This window comes from Eptatretus burgeri, chromosome 6 (genome assembly GCF_056783735.1).
Source record: "Eptatretus burgeri isolate ZD-2024b chromosome 6, Ebu_testis_v1, whole genome shotgun sequence".
NCBI lineage: Eukaryota > Metazoa > Chordata > Myxini > Myxiniformes > Myxinidae > Eptatretus > Eptatretus burgeri.
This window is the reverse complement of record NC_140966.1, coordinates 62,254,687-62,276,799: the sequence shown is the minus strand read 5'-3', so window position 1 is coordinate 62,276,799 and position 22,113 is coordinate 62,254,687. Positions and strand designations below refer to the sequence as shown.

The 22,113-nt window shown below is 42.0% G+C and overlaps 1 protein-coding gene across 9 annotated transcripts in view; it reads right to left on the bottom strand.

The window, feature by feature from the left end:
- LOC147024924 (ERI1 exoribonuclease 3-like) overlaps positions 1 to 22,113 on the bottom strand; it is a 260,432-nt gene that overhangs the window by 29,710 nt on the left and 208,609 nt on the right. The window contains exon 7 of one of the 9 annotated variants that reach the window (XR_015059266.1): positions 14,158 to 14,352. The exons of 5 other annotated variants lie outside the window; for them this stretch is intronic. Coding sequence is in view for 2 of the 4 variants with exons in the window: in XM_085885334.1 (XP_085741460.1) it covers positions 14,311 to 14,333 (23 nt within the window). In the remaining 2 variants the exon portion in view is untranslated. Of the gene's footprint in view, positions 1 to 14,157; positions 14,353 to 19,958; positions 20,084 to 22,113 lie in introns of those variants that run through there. 3 more of the 9 variants (XM_085885334.1, XR_015059268.1, XM_085885335.1) reach the window with 3 other exon arrangements.

Genomic DNA, 22,113 nt, shown 5'->3' with positions numbered 1-22,113 from the left:
GGGATAGACTGGTTAACAAAAACACCGTTTTTGGTGATTTCTATGAAGAATGATGACCAACTCGAGTCAAGGGTTTATTTTTTTTTTGCAAATAATGAAATTTTTTGAAATAATGAAAATTATTGCGGCAGCTTTTGAAGCATGCGGGCGGTGGACGGTATTCTAGGACTTTCATTCCCTTGGCCTAAGTATGAAGCTCACTGCGTTCGCTATTATAACCGCACTAGAAATCTAAGTGTCAACATCACCGTCATACCGAAGAAGAAAAAAACAAAAAAAAACAGGGAGTCTGGAACACTGACGCTAACCATTACCTCGACGTGTTTCGACTTATGAGTAACTTACAAGTAACTTTTGTCGACGTGTGACAACGTTCGCATATCGTGCGTACAACTTATTCCCATCGCATGCGGAATGTGTGAGGCATACGGCAAGTGCGTCGTAAAATGTTTAACACGTTCAAAATTACAAGACGTATTCCACTTACTACGACGTATGATAGCGTACTTTAGCGTTCTATTCACGCATACCAAACTTACCCAGACCGTATTCGACGTGCCACACTCTACGCAACGCCTGGAACAAGGCACGTGGTTTCATGTCGTTGTTCCACACGATCTGTTTGTGTCGATATATTGCAACGATTGATCAATGTACAGTGCAGAAAAGAAACGCGAAAGAACTATCTAGTGTTTGAAGGTGAAACGATTTGGCTCTCAGATCAAAGATTCATCTAAACATGTGTTCAACCGATTGGACAATAAGTTGTCTAATACGGAAGTGTTTGCCCTGGCGCATGGTTTTGACTTTGGCATTCCCAATAACAATATCAAGAGAGAAGAAATCTTCGCTGAGTTTGTACTCTTTTATGCTCAACTATCAAGGCATCAACCTGTAAGAAATGAGGCAGGCGAAGCATTGAGGGCCATATTATCTGACCTTGCACACGCATACTGTGGACTTCCAAACGACGTCACAGATTTTCAGATGCAGAGGAAGTGTATCACGGCAATACGAGCATTGAGGAGGAATGACGACATTCACATCTGTAAACCAGATAAAGGCACTGGAGTTGTAATCTTGAACAAGATCGATTACATCAACAAAATGATGGATATTCTTATGGATGAAACAAAATTCCAACGATTGGGAAGTGCAGCCGAGCATGACCGTACGTCACGTTTGGAAGGTCAGACCATCAAACGACTACTGCAGCTCTACAAGTGCGGGGAACGATCTAAGGAGCAGTACAACAGAATTAAACCTGTTGGAGCTCAGCGTCCAAGAATGTATGGGTTGTCCAAGATCCATAAGGAAAATGTCCCATTTCGACCGATATTGTCCATGATTGGGTCGGCAGAACATGAGCTGGCCAAGTGGTTGGGAGAGGTACTGCAACCAGTATGAGATTCACTTTCGCAATTCATGATAAAAGATTCGTTTACATTCGCAGAAGCAATACGTGCTACAACATCGACAAGTGCGGACAATGTAATGGCCTCGTTTGATACACAAAGCTTGTTCACAAATGTCCCACTGACAGAGACTATTGATACATGTGCACATCTATTATATCACGGTGATCTGGAACATCCGCAGATCTCAGAATAAGTTTTTGTGGAATTGATGAACACAGCAACGAGGCAAGTTGAATTTAGTTTCAACATCATGTATGTCCAAACTGATGGAGTGGCCATGGGTTCTTAATGAAGCCCAACTCTTGCAAATATCTTTGTGGGTTATCACGAAATGCAGAAACTTATTGGTCTGCAAGGTTCAAATGCTCCCATCCGATATTATATTTATCTGCAAGTTCATGACATTTTTGCCCTGTTTTAGTCTCAGATGGCATGTGATACATTCTTGACAAAGCTCAATATGCTCCACCCAGCGCTGAAGTTCACCATGGGGCTAGAATCTGCAAACATCTTACCATTCTTGGATGTATCGGTTGAAAGAACCACATGTGGTTCCATTACGTCCATCTACCGAAAGCCTACCTTCACTGGACAGTACACCCACTGGGCCTCCTATAGCTCCACGAGATACAAAATTGCCTTAACACCCTTGTAAACAGAGCTCAGAGGATTTGCTCTCTTCGTAAGCTCCCTGTTGAAATAAACAAAATCATGAAGATACTTGGTGACAATGGTTATCCAGAGTGGATCATTATGAGATACGTACACAAGTTTCTCAACACAACAAAGGAACACAATATCGGTCCTGAGAAGTGTCCAGTATATATCAGGATGCCATGGAAAGGACATTCATCACGAAAGTTCGAAGAACAAATTAAACATATGGTTTCTCACACGTAAGGGTTGGAGGTAATGACTCGAATCGTAAGTGATCTCGGGCAACTCTGCTCCAGCCAATCGGAGCCAAAATTGCGGTGACGGAATCAACCAATGGGAGTTCGGAATCTGATTGACGTCAAGGACGCAGAACCATTCGGTGTCGCTTTTACTTGGACATGCTTATAAAAGCACAGTGATCATTGTTTCTGCTTTCTTTGCTGTGTATCACCTTCAGAAGTACAGCACGAAAAGCTTCCATGTTATCTTCATGATGTCGTGTTTGTTTACATGTATTTACCGATGTTGTTCAAACTTGGCAACAGATTAATGAATGACGGCTTACATATGCACGTCATTTTTTTTTTGAGAGTAGATCCAAGATGGCCGACTGGTGGTCATTTTGTTACTTAAATGTGTCCCAAATCATTTGCCACAGATGCATGGTCTGATTTTGTTCAAATTTGACAAAAGATGGCTGACTGGTAGACTGGCGTTATAGTTGTCCATAAATATGGGCTAGCTCTTCAACTACATACAGCAAAATTACTAAAACAACAGGGGCTATGGCATGTGATGTCTATTTTACCTGTTTTACGAGCTCTACACATTATCATTGCAGATCACATTACCTGAAACCATATGTACATGGAGCACTTATGATTAAAAAAAAATGACACCCATCAGCCGATGGAGGGCAGTTGTTTTTCAGTTGCTTTTCAGTTTGATTTAACCTTGCACGAAATTGCATATGTCGAACGCCACTTCCGATCAGTATGAGAAATTTTAAGGGTCATCTCGGGATAAAATGGTCTATAGAAAAAAAAAAAATCATTACATCGGTCACGTGATTCGGCAGCCATATTGGTTTAAAAAAAACAAAACCTTCAAAAACTTCTTCTCTGAAGTGGCTGAACAAATCGAGGCGAAACTTTACATGTCTGACCACCTGTCCATAAGGAACAAAAGGTTCACACATATATCATAGGTCACATGGTTGGCAGTAATATTGGATTTACCCTAAAACCGATAAAAAATAAACCACTCAAAAGAAGTCCTGTCGAGGGTCTGCAGTCTCCGATTGCTCTTTTTCTTGTTTCTATTTTGAGTTTGTTTTCAGAAACCATTACCTCTGGGTCTTTGGTTTCAACCATATATTTATTTTTGTTTTTTTGGGATGCTCTTCATTAGCTTTGGACTTCTTTTTACTCTTATAAACTGCTGCATTTGTCCCGTTTCTTTTCTCAGTTGTTCTCTCCGTGTCATTCGTCCATATTTCCATGGTGGTGCTTAGTCTTTGGCTGTAGAGCCTGGTTTATTATCCCCCACCAACCAACGAAGTTGGCGGAGGATATAGAAATGGGTTCCGTCCGTCCGTCAGATTTCGTTTCCGGAGATGAACTACAAATCCCCTCAAGATATATTTACGAAATTTGGTACACATATCAAGCAAGTGGTGAACTGGTGCCTTTTGATATTTAGAGATTTCCCCCAAAAAAGTTTCTGTCACTTTCCATGGAAACAAGTTGGGTATTAAGAAATAATTGAGGTTAACCTTTATTTCCAGATCATAGTTGCAAAATTATTAACTATTTCTTTATGAAATTTGGTACACACATCAAGAATAAATTGAACTGGTGCCTTTTGCTACTTGTCCTCATTTACTATGGCGGGGATATCGAAGACTTTGTCTTCAACGGATGCTAGTTTTTCTTGCGGCGATGTTTGCCTGTTACTTTATCTTGAATGAGCAATGCTACTACAAAGCTCACAGTGTTGATTTCCTTAAAGGTGCTGACTTTGGGAGAATTTTTATGAGTGGTCAGTACTCCTTTGTACAATATTCATATCACATCGACTTTTGCTCTCCCTCTCTCCTCAGCTGAAAAAGAAAAAGAAAAACAGGATGAAAGAGCATCAATAAGATGGCATTGAGAACACTAATTACTTTGGGGACAAACAAAAATACAAAGTCCTTTCATTTTTCTTTTTCCATGGTGATCTTCGGTTCATAGAGGAGCTTATACTCAATTCAGTACGCATCATAGGAGACTAAGGATGTGATCAGGTTACAGGTGGGGAACTAATGTGACGTTAACCAAAAGTGGGCGCATCATCTTTACTCTCATAAAAAAACTTTAGTTATTTTTATGCAGAAAAATTAGTGGAACTACAGCAAACATAAAAAAGAGAGGATTGTCAGAAAATGGTGAGAACAGGGTCTCAGTAGATGTAGTCATGCTCATTCATGGGAATGGGGAGAGACTATAAAATAGCATTTGGCAGGACACTTAAATTTCTGCAGGGAAAAGCTCAAGGTCGATAGATTCAGAGGTGAGGATCAAGGTGTATGAAAGAATAGAGTTTCGACCTGGGTAAGGGTAATAAGGAATATATTTCTTGCAGCAGAAAGAATGTGTGCCACCTGGAGGGGCAGGGGCTGGACATGGAGATGAGCGGGCATCACGGGCAAGACCAAAATGGAGCTGGTAAAAAAAAGAAAAACTACATGAACACAAATCTTCTGAAGCTGAGCATGGAGCAGATGCTGAGAATATGCTTATTGTCATGAATTTCCCATAACATGGAGCAATTTAGATTCCAGGAGCTAAAGCGGATGGAGCAAGATGGGAATCAGCTTTACCAGTCTGTAATGAGAAGCCATTTTCCATGATAACCCAGATAAGGTTTTTTTTTTCATTTGGCATTATCAACTGAGGATCACTGAGGAAGGACTTGGGATGATGGAGAATTCAGAACTGGTGCCAGTTTTAGAGGTGAGTTTAGAGATGGGGTCTGCCCAGAACAGGTTATAGCTGATAGTGAGGCTTAGGAGCTTCAGAGACTGTACCTCTCCCAGAGACTGACCGCAGAAAAAAAATGTGACTGCTGGTCCTATATAGAGGGAAAATTGAGACTGAGGGTCTTTTTTGCAAACACATGTTCGAGGTTGAATTCCAGTTGCGCATTTTCTTCAGGTCAGCAGGGAGGGGTGCAGTTGTAATGTGCCTAGCTGTCGGTGGGGATATGTGAGGAACTATTCTGCAAAGAGTGGAGATGTTTGCAAAGTGATACAAAGAATTTTCCAGTGGCAAATTTGTGTCATATCAAGAATAGGATTGGTCCCAAAACACTACCCTGAAGGACATCAGCATCTGCGGTCCAGCAAAGGTTAGAATTCTATCCAAAACATGTTGATTGTGAGGCCAAAGAAAATCTGATAGCCGGTGTCTTGTGGGGTACTTTAAGATACCATGAGCTGATAAGTTGGAAATCATGGGTAGATGTCAGAGAGAATAAAATGCATCAATATTCACTGAAAAAGGCCTAGCCTCTGGTTTGAGATTGAGGATGTCCATGCACCTAGAATTACCACGTTCAATGGGGGATGACCTGTGCAGAAGCCAAATTAATGGTCAGAGATCAGAGAGTTTGAGCAAAGATGAGCCTTGAGGTCTGCTGCAATTATTATAGATTCCATCACTTTGATTAGGAAAACGGAGAGTCGACTGATTTCCCACAAATAAGCTGAAGCACAGCACTTGTTGCCCTCTCATTGGAGACAGGTTGGTGGCTTCTGTTTTCCACTGCCTTTTCTAATCTTGCTCATCCTGCTCTTTCTGGAGCCCTCGAGAAAATCCACCTTCTTCCACCAACACTCTCCTCTCTCTATATATATATATATATATATATATATATATATATATATATATATATATATATATATATATATATATATATATATATATATATATATATATATATATATATATATATATATATATATTATAGTTAGAGTTACAATAGTGTATGCCGAGTGTTAGCTTAATGTTATGGTGGTGGGCTTGGTATCCTAGGGTCCTGAGTTCAAATCCTGCTCATCTGTTGAATCAATACCAGGTGGGAATGACTCAGCCTTTCATCCTTCCGAGGTTGGCAAAATGAGTACCAGCGTGCTGGGAAGAATGAGCCATTTGAGTATCCTGTGTTGGAGTGGTGACCTGTCCAGGATTGTGCCCAATAGCCCAGGAAACTGCTTCGGCAGCACCAACACTCTGTACAGAGTATGATGGATGGACAGACAATAGTGTGGCAAGGGTTTGTTCAGAAATACTGAAATATTCTTCAGAAAGTCCTTGGACAAAAACAAAAAACACCTAAAAGCTCGTGTTTGTACATTTATCATATGCAAGACCAGATATCAGGCCATTCGAGAAGATTGGTTTAAAGTCTTGATCATTATTTTGGATTATATCCCAGTCATTCAAATCCAGATGTGATGCTGCTTCTCTCAAAAAACAACGACTGAAGAATCAAGACCATCTCTCTGGATATCTAACAGGCTGCCAACTGTTCACACTGTCTGACATCCCATTCTTCTTGGCAAGCTTTCTGCCTACAACATTCAAAACCTTACTTCATTCAAGGCCAATTGATTTCCTCACACACAGTAGTTAATCAGAGCCCTCTCAATGGTATATTTTCAATTCCATTCTCAATAGAGACTTGAGTGCCCTCATGCTCCATCCTGGGCCCACTTTTGTGACTCATATACTCAAATATGAACCTTCTCTGATGCCCTACAAAATGATCTTTGCCATTTTACGAACGATTCCAGTTTATGCCATAAGGTAAACCCCCCCCCCCCCCCCAATTGTAGTCCAGTCATTGCTGAATCCCTCTCAACAGATCGAGAAAGACCCATATTGTAGGCCGACACATGGAACACGTCATTCAGCCGAGGCAAGTCTGCCATTCTCACCTTGCCTCTCCGGATTGTATCACAAACCTACCTATATACCTTTTTGATTCACCACTGGAAGAATATAAGTCAATCAAACTAATCGGCTTCGACATCCGATAAGAACTCTCCTCGGCAGAATATGCATCAAAGCTGGGCACCGAGGCAGCCACAGGGCACAGACTGGGTATCCTCAATCGTGTCATCTCTCTTTGGCAAACCTAAACTTCTCATGGTTGACTCGGCCATTGTCAGTCGCTCAGTAGAACACTGCTCTCCTTTGTGGGACAGAAACTATTGCTTCATATACTTGTCCCTCCTGGGTGCTGTTGAATCCAAAGTTCTCAACATCGTTGGTGTTTTCCACCAATCAGAAGCTGAAAGCTTGCCACTATCTCATCATGGGCAGGTTGGTGGCCTCTCTGCTTTCTACTGACCTATTTTGGTCTTGTTTCCCCAGCTCTTTCAGCCCTCCAGTATGCACACTTTCTTACATTCATGCTTTCTTTGTTAATCTTACAAATTCCAGGCATTATTTTTGCTGAACTCTACTCCTTTTCTTACAATTGTGGAAACACCTCCCAAGATAAGTTGAATCATACCCTTTCGCTTCAAGGCTTCAATCTCAGCACACCACCATCTCAGTCATCTTCCCCCCATACCCATTATCTTTTCTTCCCATTAATTCTCCCCACACCCATCTTTCTTACCTGAGGTTACCAACTATCTCTATCTCTCTCCCTCTCTCTCTCTCTCCCCCCACTCCCCTCCTTTTCCCACTCATTCATTCCACCTGCTTGTTTGTGTCCGATTGTTTCCGAAACTCCCAAATGTCAATTTATTTTGTCATCCATCACCTGGCTTTTCCATGAGCATATAATTTAAATGCAGAGAAGGATAAGAACATTCGGAGACATCAGTTACATCTACTGTACGTGTATTATTAGTATTATTAGGATATTTTTAACATTTGACAAATCAACATACAAGTTGTACATGGGATTTGAATCTGTGGTCACGACATCAAGAGTGATGTACGGTCTTATGTCTTCAAACGTTTATTTAAGTAACCGCATAATTTACTCAATAAACTCTTACATTGTGGTTCATGCTTTCTCCACCTTCCATGATAAGATCCTCATCTCTGTAATGAGGCTTGCCAGCTGGACTTGTCCACGTGGACTGGCTCAAGGCAATCCATTTTGCAGTTGCCAGCTCTCCCAGTAGGTGGCTATGCAAATTGTTTGAATATCATGGAAATAAAGATGTAATGACTGGGGGGCAGAATGTCATGCGCAAGCTGTTATGCAGTTAATTTTTATTTTATTTTTCAAACGGAATACCATTTAATAGTCAGAGCAAAATATGACTGGCAGCAAATACTGCATTTACTTAAACTAGTTTCCAGACTCAAAGCCGTAATGGTTAGACCGCCCGCTCTGAGTCTGGGTATTCGGTGGTTCAAACCCGACCTCGGTCGAGTCATATCAAAGCCTTTAAAAATGGTATGTTGTAGGCTGGCGACCATTGTGCAGGATTTATGGGACTCATGGTCTCCTCCTGCGTGGAAGTTCCTTGGAAGGGAACGCATATTAGATTAGTGTAGGCCAGACTTGTGTGAAATCAAGACCGAAAGCCGTGAGGTGATAACCCGAGTAACATCGAATAAAAACTTGTTTATGGCTTCTTCTGTTTGTTTGTTTGTTTTATTACAAACGCCTGTTTAGAAGGTAGATTAACCATGCAGGGCCACATCGAAGCGTTATATCAAAGCCCTCACCCTGAGAAAGCGGCACTTTTAACAGCAATGCGGTTAATTGGTTAATGCTGGAAGAGGCAAAACTTATTTGGGGGTCAGAAAGTTAAAGAGGCAGCAAATTAGAGCCAAGTCGAGGCCGCCGCTGAAATATCACCCTTGTGAATGGCTTCGAAGCGAAGAATCTGCGTAATCTATCAGGAGTGTGGTCGAGGGGTGGGCCTCGGTACAAGATCATTTAGCGCATCGTTGGTACGTAAACAACCCCATTTATCCACGGTGGCACAATGGAAAGTGACAAACAACCGGTGCCTGAGCATTCCCACTAATACAATATATATTTGTCAAAGGCTTGTAATTCCCTTGCCCGCCCCTGAAAATAAACAAATACAACCTCAATGACATTTGCAAGCCTGGAATGATGGAAACCGTTCTGGCAACCGTGTGATTCGAAAATTACATCTCGTCATCAATCACTGCTCGGAACCATATTAACGGCTCCAAAATGGCGGCGCTAGTGAAGGGGGATAATTCGAGGCCGACTTTAATTGTGCGGTTCACTCGAAGATATGCAAAAAGGCTGCACGTATTGCTAAAGAGAATCCAGCCGTGGGGTATGCGGCAGGTCTTGAGTACAGTGAAAGCAAAGCCCGAATTTATTAAGAACATTGAAAAGCATGAGGAATAAGCCTTGGCATGAGCCAGCAGGGATTGGCGAATAATTTATCATGCAACAGGCCATAATTGGCCACATTTCACGCGACATTACCTCCGGGTCATATTTACGGGCACGAAATTTGATTGCAAGACCCCCCCCCCCCAGCACCCCATCCCCACCCCTTCCTTGTCCCCATGACAAAAAGGCACCATGGCTCTCCTTCGCCAGGGATAAAGCGAATATAATTATCGACCCGCAGCGGCCCACATATGAACCGATAAATTACCGAGCTCTTGCGACTGCTATCATTCCATTTCGGATGTGCTGGAAAACAAAGTTCATCGAAAGGTCCACAAGCTAACTGGCTTTCCACCATCTCATCACCGATTGAAATAGTCTAATTTATGTCCTCGGATGATATTTACTGAAGGTACACCTATATTTTTCTCCAGTGTCTCAGGCTCATTGAAGAGGTTGTAGATAAATCACATGCAGGACAATGACACGATGTGACAATGGCCAAATCAACATGTGATTATGGGATTTGAACCTGGGTTCCGAGGAACATGAACGACATTGCATTCGGATGGGAGTCCAAAAAATAAAAAATATTTGATTAACCAATTTTAAAATAAACTGTTAATGTTCCCAATTCAACAACTACCAATCATTTAGTGCCTCTTGACTGGAATGGTGAATGTGAACTCATGTGCCACACCAACACGAGTTCAAGGGTCCTGACCAACAGGGGGCGCATGCCATGCATCCATCCTATTTACGCATCAATTACACACTTCAGTGTATGTTTAGTATATTTCACGCTTCAAATTCTCATACGAACAAAACTGATAAATAACAAAAGAGTATGTCACATAAAACTTCATAATAACAGTTCGTTTTGAAATTACAATCATTCTAAGACTGAAATTTGAGTTGGCGATGTGAAACATGAACCAAATAAAACCTAATACTTGTAGGAGAGGAACCTAATAAAAAGCAATGCTTGCAGAAATTAACAAGAACAGCACTCGGTAGAGCACATACTGTACCTCCACCACGCTGAACAGTATATGTCTTGTATCCCCCATTGATAGGCCGGATCTGCATCCGAACTTTAACCAAAATATCGGCTTGTTCTTGTCACCTAACCAGCCAAACTCATCGACCAAGTTTCGTCCGAATCCGTACACAAATTTTAGAGATATCCTGCTCACAGACAGACAGACAAAACAGACAGAAGTGAAAACGTAACCTCTGTTCACTTTCGGTGGTGGACATGATGGTGTTTTTGAACTTTAGCTGGGAAAGAAAACGTTAAAGTTCAAATGCAACTTGTGGTTTAGTTGTGAAAAACTGAAGGGGATAGAACTTCCCACTGCTAAAAAGCAGCGTCATATACTACATGCAGTACCAGTCAGCCTACATCAGCTTCAGAAGCTTTTGTTTCTTGGCATCTGCTCCCACCTCCCCTTTGAGAAGAAGGGTTCAAAAGGAATCTACACAGTCAGGGTATGACTCTCAGGCTTTCGAGTCACGTTCAAAAGAAACAAATAAATATCGAATGTGCATCCGATTGTCATGGAGACAGCCAGTTGAACATAAGCTCTGAATAAATGTCTGCTTCAGGATGAAATGCCACCTGCTGACACCGAGTTGTATTTGTTAATAGCCGGTGTCAGACTCAAATGGAGGACGGCCAAGTAACTGTTCGACAAAATTAAAAGGACGATACACTCATGTTTATACAATTGTTTTGTTATTCACCTTGTGGGATTTTACACTCCTTAAAGGATGGACTGCTAACATGCTCGTTATAAGTCGGGGCAAATCAACGTCGACTGTTGTGGGTTCAGAAAGAGATGAAAAAAAACCAATGAAGAAATACCGCAAGGACACCGAAGAATTTCTCTCACTTCCATGAAAGACCAAGAAAGCCCTTGTCCTGAAGATCTCAAAGGCATCTGAAGTTTGTAAAATACCTGGGAAACTACTCCGCCAGCTTATCAACTTTCCACATGGTCGACTGCAGTCATTGCTTTTTGGAGCAGGAATTGAGGTGAAACACCTGATTTTCCCCAACACCCTCAAGCCTTAAAATGCTGCTTCTGTCCATTTTCCCTGCAATCGGTTTACTCCGGCAAGCGCTGTGCATTCACAATGATTACAAGTGACTTTGTGTGGATTCCATAGATGCAATTCTATTCTTGCTGGTCACGATTCCATTAGCAAGGCAAACAAAAAAGTCCCATCCAATTTTGACTTTGGCCTCACAGAATGCGCCAGCGTACGCCTACTGTTCTGCTCAAAGGAGCATCATGGGATGGACTTTGAAGTGCCTTTTACTGAGTACTGTATTGAAAAAGATTATGGAAAAAAAAGGTCAATCCAAGGTTCTGGCTCTCCAAACGACCCTCAAGTTTAAAGCTAATGTAAACAAAACACCTGATCATTGCATCAGTTTTGGCGATTCATGAGGCATTCCTACAATTTGAAACCCAATCTCCATGAAATCCATTTCTCAAGGCCTTTGCTTCCAAACATTTCGTTGTGCCATTTCTTTCGGTTATTGAGAGGTGGATGAAGGTTTCCAGGAGGGCAATAAAGCCATCCGCATGTTCAAAGGTGTTAATCCCATCTCATCTCAAGCCTCACCTCTCACCAAATGTTTGTGTTGATAGGATCTATGCCTCATCGATTCCATATAGATCCACGGTATCGTGCAGGCACAACGGTGAGATGTATTATTTTCCCCGAGGAGCAGTGAGGTGGGAGGATGGTGGAGGGATCAGCGAGCCATTGCATGCATGAATCAATGGTGCGGGCATTTGTAAGCACATGTCAATATGGCATCCAGATAAAGACAGGACTATCTTTGTCTTGCAGTAGATTATAGTCTCAATGGTCTTGTGCCATTTTTCTCTGAGAGATAGAGATTAGACAACTCAAAGCTTGAAAATTCGAAATGGATTTTCTTCTTCTACATTGTCTTCGGCTCATGGAGGACTTTGCACATATATCAAATGGAGGACAAGGACATCAGGAGGCAACATAGAGAGATCAAAATAGAAAGTAGCATTTGAACCCAGGATCCCAGCATTGTGAGCTGTCAAGCTCAGATGGGAATGCAAAACAGGTCATTCCAAGGCCAGCTATGAATTGGGCAATGATTGCTGAAAATGGTCACTGTGCTATGTAGTGAAAGGCCAAAATGCTTTTGATGGAATATCAAAAGGCATTCGATGAGATGAAAGAAAAAGGACTTCGAAGAATTGGAGTGATTAGTCAAGGCAGACAATGATAATAATAATAATAATAATAATAATAATAATAATACCATTCCTTTTGCACCGTAATGGCACATTGGGCTGCAGAGGCAGTTTGATTGGCAAGGAGTACAGTCCTCGACGGGTCGCCACTCCGATGCAGGTTACCCCAAATGGTTATTACCCCAGTACACCGGTACTCATTTCACTGACCCCAGAAGGATAACAGGCTGAGTCAACCCCACCAGGTCAACAGGGGCTTGAACTCAGGACGCTTAGGTCCCAAGCCAACCACCTTAACCATTAAGCCAACACCACACTATAAGGCAGACATAAAACTTGCAAATGAATAAAATTAGCGAGAGTAGGAAAGATGGAAAGTATGAAATGACAACATGAAATTGTGACAAGTCGCTAAACTCAAGGTATGAGGCAGATTCAGATGGCTATGCCTTTTTTGACTTTGGCTCTAATGTACGTGTGTTAACTGGACAACAACTTTTTGAATACAAATTGTAGGCTCGTGGAAAACTGGGGTAATATAGGGGAGAAGGTAATGCACTGACAGGTCGGCAGTGGGACAACTCACGAATCCAACAAGGAGATGAACGAACAGGAGGAGGAGGAAGAGGAGGAGAGAAATGAGGGAAGGAAACAAAACAACCTACCAGGAGATTGGTGGAGGCAGGAGAGGGTTGGGATTTTAAAATGATCAGGGATAGGGATGGAGGATGGTGGAGTCCTGCCAAAGTTAAGCCTTGTGGGGTTGACGAGATCGGGGTAGATGGTTCAAAAAAAAAAAGAGGGAGAAGAGAAGAACAAAGGAGTGGAGGTGAGCGATGAGCCTGGATTTTGGAGGTTTCACAAGGAGCGGGTTGCTGGAAGAGCGTGTACAATATACAGAGACTGGGGAGTGATACGGGGATTAAATAGTCAAGGCAGCAAGACCTGATCAGAGGTGAAGTTCTTCTTTCATAGACAACACAAGGCTACGGGGTAACATCAGAGGCTGAGGGTGCGGCTGTGCTGCTGAAGCAGTGCCTCTGTAAGTTAGGGCAGGAATTTGTTATTTGTTCAGAGTGCAGGCGATAGCTCGCTGACTCTTTGTGAAGGACATCATGGGATATTTAATGTCCAACAACTAATGCGGGCAGACAAGACACTCGGTTTAAAGTCTATCCAAGGGACGATATACACATTGATGAATCACCCTGCCTGTGAAATACAGAACCGGGATGACAGTGTATAGCTGAGTCAGGATTCAAATCCAGGCTCGACAGCTTAGAGGCGAGTGTGCACACTTCTTCGAGCTATCCTGCCAGCCTTGGAGAGAGAGTTAACTCCACTCGAGTATATTGCAATTAACAGTGGACATTAATTGTATGACGGTGAATTTTACCTGACTGCCAGGGATGGCAGAATAGCCTAGAGGTATGCAGACTCACCGGTGAGCCGCTTCACCGAAGATTGAATCTCAACGCAGCTATAAACTGTCTCCCTGGTGTTGCACTCGCAGGGTGATGTACATCAATGTGTGTGCAGTCCTTCGAATGGACGTCAAGCTGGGCATCCCGTCTGGCAGCATTCGTTGGTGGACGTTAAAGATCCCACGGTGTCCTTCCTGAAGAGTAAGTGAGACCCTGAACAAATTATAAATTTCTGCTCTCACATATGGGGAATGGAGGGGGCATCGACACATTCCCAGCATTGATGCAACACTGGCAGCCACACGCCACTCACGAAACGATGATGACTGGAAGGCCACGATTTGTTTGCACCTTATCAATTTCAAATTCTTGCCCATCAAAGAAATCACCCCGAACTCCAAGAAGAGATATTTGCACAAAATTCGACATTCGAGGGATCACGCCATACCCATGACAAGGCACTTCCGTTACATGAACAGAAAGGGTGAACTTGTCCGTGGAATGATAAACCACGCATGTCATGACCGCTTCACCCTGCACTGCCCGGAAATAATGCTCACTTTATAGACCCCTCCGGCCAAGCCCCTTAACTCTACCATCGTAATTAATCTGTCATCCATATGCTCTGCCGGCTTCATTAACTGCACTGATAAGCATCATGGTTGTGCTGGAGAGGGCTTCCTCTAATTAGTTTCAGTTCATTTATCATTTTCTCGTTACTGGCGGCAAATAATAAGACGAGATGACTTGCATGTATAAATAGGCACCGCCGACGCCACTCAGCGCGCGTCCTCCAATCTGGGCGGAAATTATGACTTTATTCAAGCGGTAATTACGCCCAATCGGTCGCCCAATTAAAGCCGACTGCCGGGACGAAGCCGCTTAATTAGTTACAGGAGGCCTCGTTAGGCAAGCATGGCCCGTTTAAAACCTAACGATTTGTTGTTTTTTTTTTGTACAAAGGCGAATCGCATACGCGCCTGCAGCGTTTGAAACCACACTGGCAGAGTTATGTGCCAAGGGACTGTCTTTTGATTATTCCAAGCTTCTCTTTTTTTGCACATGGGACCAACAACAAAACGAAAAAAATAGCAAAAGAAAAAACAAAAACGACAAATATGAGGTAGTGGAAAGGACAGCCTTTGTGTGGCCTACGGTAATGAGCAGAACACCAAGTTGGCCTCAATACCTCAAATATATGTAAATATATATATATATATATATATATATATATATATATATATATATATATATATATATATATATATATATATATATATATATAATATCCAAATCCCTCTCTCTCTCTCTCTCTCTCTCTCTCTCTCTCTCTCTCTCTCTCTCTCTCTCTCTCTCTCTCTCTCTCTCTCTCTCTCTCACCATGTATATCTCTATTTCTTTATAAATATACACATATATATGTATATATATATATATATATATATATATATATATATATATATATATATATATATATATATATATATATATATATATATGTTTCTCCATTTCCAGATCTCTCTCTCTCATATACATATGAGATGTGTTCAAAAACGTATCCAACCTTAATTTTTTTGTGCGTAAACAAGTGAAGCTAGGGAGGCGTGGTTTGGTGCACGTATGTAGGCGATCCTAATCCGTATGCGTGAATATTTTCCCGCCTGCAGAAGCTGTCAGTCGCCAGCAGACCGCCGATGAGTGAGGAAGTGTAAGTGAGCGCTGTCGGATTTTCGTTTTTGACAAAATCACGGAAAAACTTGAACAACGCTACTGCATCAAATTTTGTGTAAAGCTTGGCGATTCCCAAGTGGAAACGATCCGCAAGATTCAACAGGCCTTCGGGAACGAAGCAATGGGCACCACACAGATAAAAGAGTGGTGCAACCGCTTCAAAGATGGTCGCACATCAGTGGAAAGTGAAGCACGTTCTGGTAGGCCCTCAACATCCCGAAATGAGATCGTCATTGACCAAGTGAGGACCCTGATGAAGCAGGATTGTCGAATCACGATCAGAGAACTTGCAGACGAGATGGGCATCAGCACTGGATCCGTTCATTCCATTGTGACTGAGGATTTCGGCTTAAGGAGAATCTCAGCAAAGTTCGTGCCAAAGCTGCTAACGATCGAGCAGAAGTAACTCCGTTTGGAGATCGCACAGGACATGCTGGAGACTGTGAACAGTGATCCCAACTTCTTCAACACAGTGATCACTGGCGATGAGACCACAGTGATCCGTCATTTTGTAAAAAACGAAAATCCGACAGTGCTCACTTACACTTCCTCACTCATCGGCGGTCTGTCGGCGACTGACAGCTTCTGCAGGCGGGAAAATATTCACGCATACGGATTAGGATCGCCGACATACATGCACCAAACCACGCCTCCCTAGCTTTATTTGTTTACGCACGAAAAATTAAGGTTGGATACTTTTTGAACACACCTCGTATATAGATATATATCTGGTATTGGCTTAATGGTTAGGATGGTGGGCTTGCGATCTGAGGACCCTGAGTTCAAATCCCCCTTGGCTGTTGAATTAATACCAGGTGTGGTTGACTCTACCTATCATCCTTCCAAGGTCGGCAAAATGAGACCCAGCTTGCTGGTATCCTGTGTTGGAGTGGCAACCCGTCCAGGATTGTGTCCAACAGCCGAGGAGACTGCTTTGGTAGCACCAAAGCTCTGCACAGAGTATGGTCCCAATGGATGGATATATATACATACATACATACATATATATATATATATATATATATATATATATATATATATATATATATATTCATATATATATAAAAATATACATACAAGTATCTATATATATTTATATATATAAAAATATACATACAAGTATCTATATATATTTATATATATTAAAAAAAAATATAGATATATATATATATTAAAAAATATAGATATATATATATATAAAATATATATATAAATATATATATATATATATATATATATATATATATATATATATATATATATATATATATATATATATATATGTACACGACTGGTTGAAAGTTTTAGAACACCCCAATTTTTCCAGTTTTTACTGAAATTTAAGCAGTTTAATGTTTCAATGTTCTCTGAAATTATAGTATAGAACAAATAAACAATTGCAGATAAAAAACCGAAATCATTGAATTGTTTTGTTGAACAAAATTTAATCTAAATTTTTGACTCATCAAAGTCGCCACCTTTTGCCGATATAACAGCCGAACATACTCATGGCATTCTTTCTACAATGGAAATCAAATATTGTTCGGAAAGTTCTTCCCAACACTGTTGCAGAAGTTCACACAAATGTGTTGCACTTGTCGGTTGCTTTGCTTTCACCCTTCTGTCCAGTTCATCCCAAATCAGCTTGATGGGGTTTAAGTCTGGAGACTGTGCTGGCCATTCCACGATATGAAGCCTACCGTCTTGTTCTTTTCTTCTAAGGTAGTTCTGACATAGTCTGGAGGTATGTTTTGGGTCGTTATCTTGCTGTAGGATGAATCCCTGACCAAGTAGGCGTAGACCAGAGGGTATTATTGCATGGCGCTGCAAAATGCTGTGGGTGCCTTTTTGGTTCAGGGTGCCAGTCACTCTGCAACTCGCCGACTCTGGATCCAGCAAAAGAGCCCCAGATAATCACGCTTCCTCCTCCATGTTTGACAGTTGATGTCACACACTGAGGAACCACCTTTTGCCTACTCGACGGTGTACAAAAACCCTGCGTGATGAACCGAAGATTTCAAATTTTAATTCATCGGTCCATAAGACCTTCTTCCAGCTTTCACTGGTCCACTGGCGGTGCCTCATGGCCCAGGCAAGCCTCTTTTTCTTATTTTGCCATCTTAGCAATGGCTTTCTTTCTGCCACTCGACCTGTCAAACCTACAGCTCAAAGTCTTCTCTTCACAGTTGAAACTGAGACTTCCTTTCTTCGACCAGTGTTAAGCTGTGCTTGAAGCTGCTGTCCTGTGAGCCGCCGATCACACAAACTGTTGACTCTCAGAAACTTGTCTTCTGATTGTGTTGTGGCTTTGGCTCTGCCAGACCTCTTCCTGTCAGAGTTTCCTCCAGTTTCCATGTGCCTTTTAATGGTGTCGGTAACTGTACTCACTGACACCTTGGCTTTTTTGCAATTTCTCCAAAGGAAAGACCGACACTTTTCAGGGTTATAATGGTCTGTCTGTCTTCCTTTGTTAATTGTCTTTTTCTCACCATTATGATAGTAATATACTACTTCCTGCAGTGCAATATTGTCCAAATAATGCTTCAGAGGGTGCAGCAACACAGTCTGTTCCAACACTGCTTTTACACAGACAAATCGTTTGTAACCAATCAACAAAAGTTGGGACACCTGTAGGAATTGTTTGCATCAACTTTCAAGGCTTAATTTACATATATTGCTGCAGAACAGCTAACCCATGACTTGTTCCCTGAAAAGGGCCTTTCTTAACAACTCTGAAATTTACATTATTTTTCAGTTTTTGGTAACCTAAGGCTACGGGTAACCCAAGGCATTTAACCTCTGGCAGTTTGCCACTTAGATTTGTACCATTTCAAGTTATTCACTGGACTTGAACTGCTTATATTTCAGTAAAAACTGAAAAATGGGGTTGTTCTGAAACTTTTGACCGGTAGTGTATATATCTACATAAAAACATCTATATATATATATATATATATATATATATATATATATATATATATATATATATATATATATATATATATATATGTAATATAAAAATATATAAATAAATATATATTCTCACCATTCACTCACTTCATAAAGCTCATACGAACCATTCACTCGCTGAGTCACTCACTGACTGACTGATATTCATGTTCGGTCCCTTCCGTGTGTTGTAGAAATCTGAAATTAGTCAAATATATACGTGTGCGTGTATGCCACTTCCCCCTTCTAAAGCTTATGCTCCTGTGCCCCCATTGTAGGCTTTGCAGTTTATAGTTTTCAGCACAATTTTTCCCCTCTTCATGGTTTGCTCAATTATTTGTTGACTGAAAAAAATGTCTCTGAAGGCATCTCACCCCCCCTCCCCTCCTCCACCCCATGGCAGCTCATGGTCTTTATGGGATCTAATCTTCTTCCTGAAGGATATAATCCTCACAAAGATGGCTATTATAGAATTGGTCAATACTGAATGGCAACATTGTTTGATAGGTAGATTTGTCATCATAATGTAACTGTGGAATTCATCCCTTTCCATTCCATCGACTATTTCTGGGATGATTAGCCGTTGCAATAAAACAAAGATGAACAATGGGGGAATGTATAAACGATTTGCTAAGTGTGGGATGAAGTGGCCTTCAAATGTAAGGATCCCTTTGCCGTGATGAGTAGCGGATCTTCTTCACACCTTTGGGGATCACAGGAAATCCTGTTTGTGCTGCTGCATCTGATGTGAAATTTTTTCACATGCTGTCTGGACCACATCGCCCTTCTCTCGTAAGAGGCTCTTTGCCTGTCCCCAGTGTACACATCAGTATTCAAACTAAGGTCTGGTTATGAAGACATCGTCATGTGTAACTGAACACCTAAACACCAAGGGGCTGTCCTTCACAAATTTCCCACAATTACTGATTGGACGCAAAATGGTTGGAATGGCAAGGAGGAGATGCTGATAGGCCTCTGATACCGGGTGAGGTTTCTCTTCACTGACCACCAGTGAATTCAAACTCATTGCGCCAGAAGAGGGAAAGGTGCGGCCTCTGCACAGCGTCTCTGACATTGCAACTAACCTTGAAGCACAACGAGCCGTGGGATATCGACAGCATGGGAGACCCGTCACACTGTGGGTGTTCGCTAATCGCGCCTTTAATTATCTGCTGCTCTCGCCTTGTCGTTGTAATCTCTCAGCACCACTCCGAGGACACTCGAAGAGAGGCTTCTCTGTCTGACAAGCATCGCATTTAGATATCTGGGGCACAAAAGTTATTTCAATAAGTGACCAGTCATGGCCCCCCTTCAGAGGCGATGTACACATTGAAACCACATCAATCGTGTCGGTGGAATGTAACTTCTAAACAGGTGCCCACCTGTTTGGGTTTGGGTTGGCCTGCTTGATGTCACCCATCAAATATGCAGTTCATAATGTTTGCATCATCAGAGGTTCAAATCCTTGATGCTATGTTGTTTCAAAATGTCCTTAAAATTCCATTCAAAAGCACATTTAAGTGTCCCAATATCCTTGTAATTATACAGTAGATGAGTGGTACCAAATGTAATATATATATATATATATATATATATATATATATATATATATATACATACATATATACATACATATATGTATGAGGTCCATCTTAAAAGTAATGGGGCTGAGCCTGCTGTGTGCTACACTTACACAACTTGAATGAACGGGTTGTGTCACAGTCTTTTGCAACATTCTAGAAATATATATATGATTGGTGATGGTTGACTGAGCTCATTGTGTGATTTTTCACAGGTCGTGCATTACATGTTGTCTAGTCTGAGTCGTCGCGCTACGAGTCGTGAGCAGAGAGCCAATCTGAAGTTTCTTGCCAAGCTTGGCAAAACATCTTCCGAATCCTTCGAAATGCTGCAGCAAGTCGACGGGGAAGAAACGATGTCACGCACACAAGCATTTGAATGGCACAAGAGGTTCAAAGAGGAACTGGGGAGGTTGAAGACGATCCACGGTCTGGAAGACCTTGAACGAGCACAACGGCGGACAACATCGAGTGTGTGAAGCAGATGGTGTGCGCAGATCGTCGACTCATGCAGATCGTGCGGATGATTGCTGAGGAACTTTCCATCAACAAGGACACTGTCTGGAGCGTCATCACTGAAAATCTCGAAATGCGCAAGGTGTGCGCAAAGATGGTCCCCAAGCTGTTGTCCGAGGACCAGAAACAGCAAAGAGTCACTGTCTGTCAAGACATTATCGAGCGCCTCGAGGATGATCCAAACCAGCTCGGGAGAGTCATTACTGGCGATGAATCGTGGGTATTCAAATACAATCCCGAGACCAAATGGCAGTCGTCAGTGGAAAAGTCTGGCATCACCAAGACCAAATAAAGCAAGGATGTCGAAGTCGAAGTCGAAGGTCAAGGTGATGCTCATCGCATTTCTTGACATCAAGGGAATCGTCCACTTCGAGTTTCTACCACAGGGTCAAACAGTGAATCAATAAGTGTACAAGGAGATCCTCCGACGCCTCATGAGATCAGTCCAGGATAAGAGGAGGGATCTGTGGGAGAACAACACCTGGGTGCTCCACCATGACAACGCCCCGTCTCACAGTACCCTGAGCATCCGACAGTTCCTGGCGGAGAGGAACTTGCCAACTATGGAGCACCCCACCGTATTCACCAGACTTGGCCCCTTGTGATTTTTTCCTATTCCCCAAGCTCAAGGGGGTGATCAAGGGGACCCAATTTCCTGATGTGGGGGCCATCAAAAGGGCTGTGACAACAGAGCTCCGGAGGATTCCAGAAAAAGCCAAACGGGGGTGCATCGAAGCGTGGAAGAAGAGGATGGACAAGTGTGTGAGACTGGAGGGAAACTATTTTGAAGGGGACAAGCTGTGATTTCAATATATTTTTTGGAATAAAATTTCTGTGAAGTCAGTCCTGTTACTTTTTAGACGGACCTCGAATATTCATATCTATATATATATATATATATATATATATATATATATATATATATATATATATATATATATATATATATACACACATATATACACATATATGCACGCACGCACACACACACACACACACACACACACACACACACACACACACACACACACACACACACACACACACACACACACACACACACACACACACACACACACACACACACACACACACACACACACACGCCGGGTGCAGTGGCGTGCGCCTGTAATCCGCTACTCGGAGGCTTGGGTTGGAGGATCGCTTGAGGATGGGAGCTCTGTGCTGGGCCACGCTA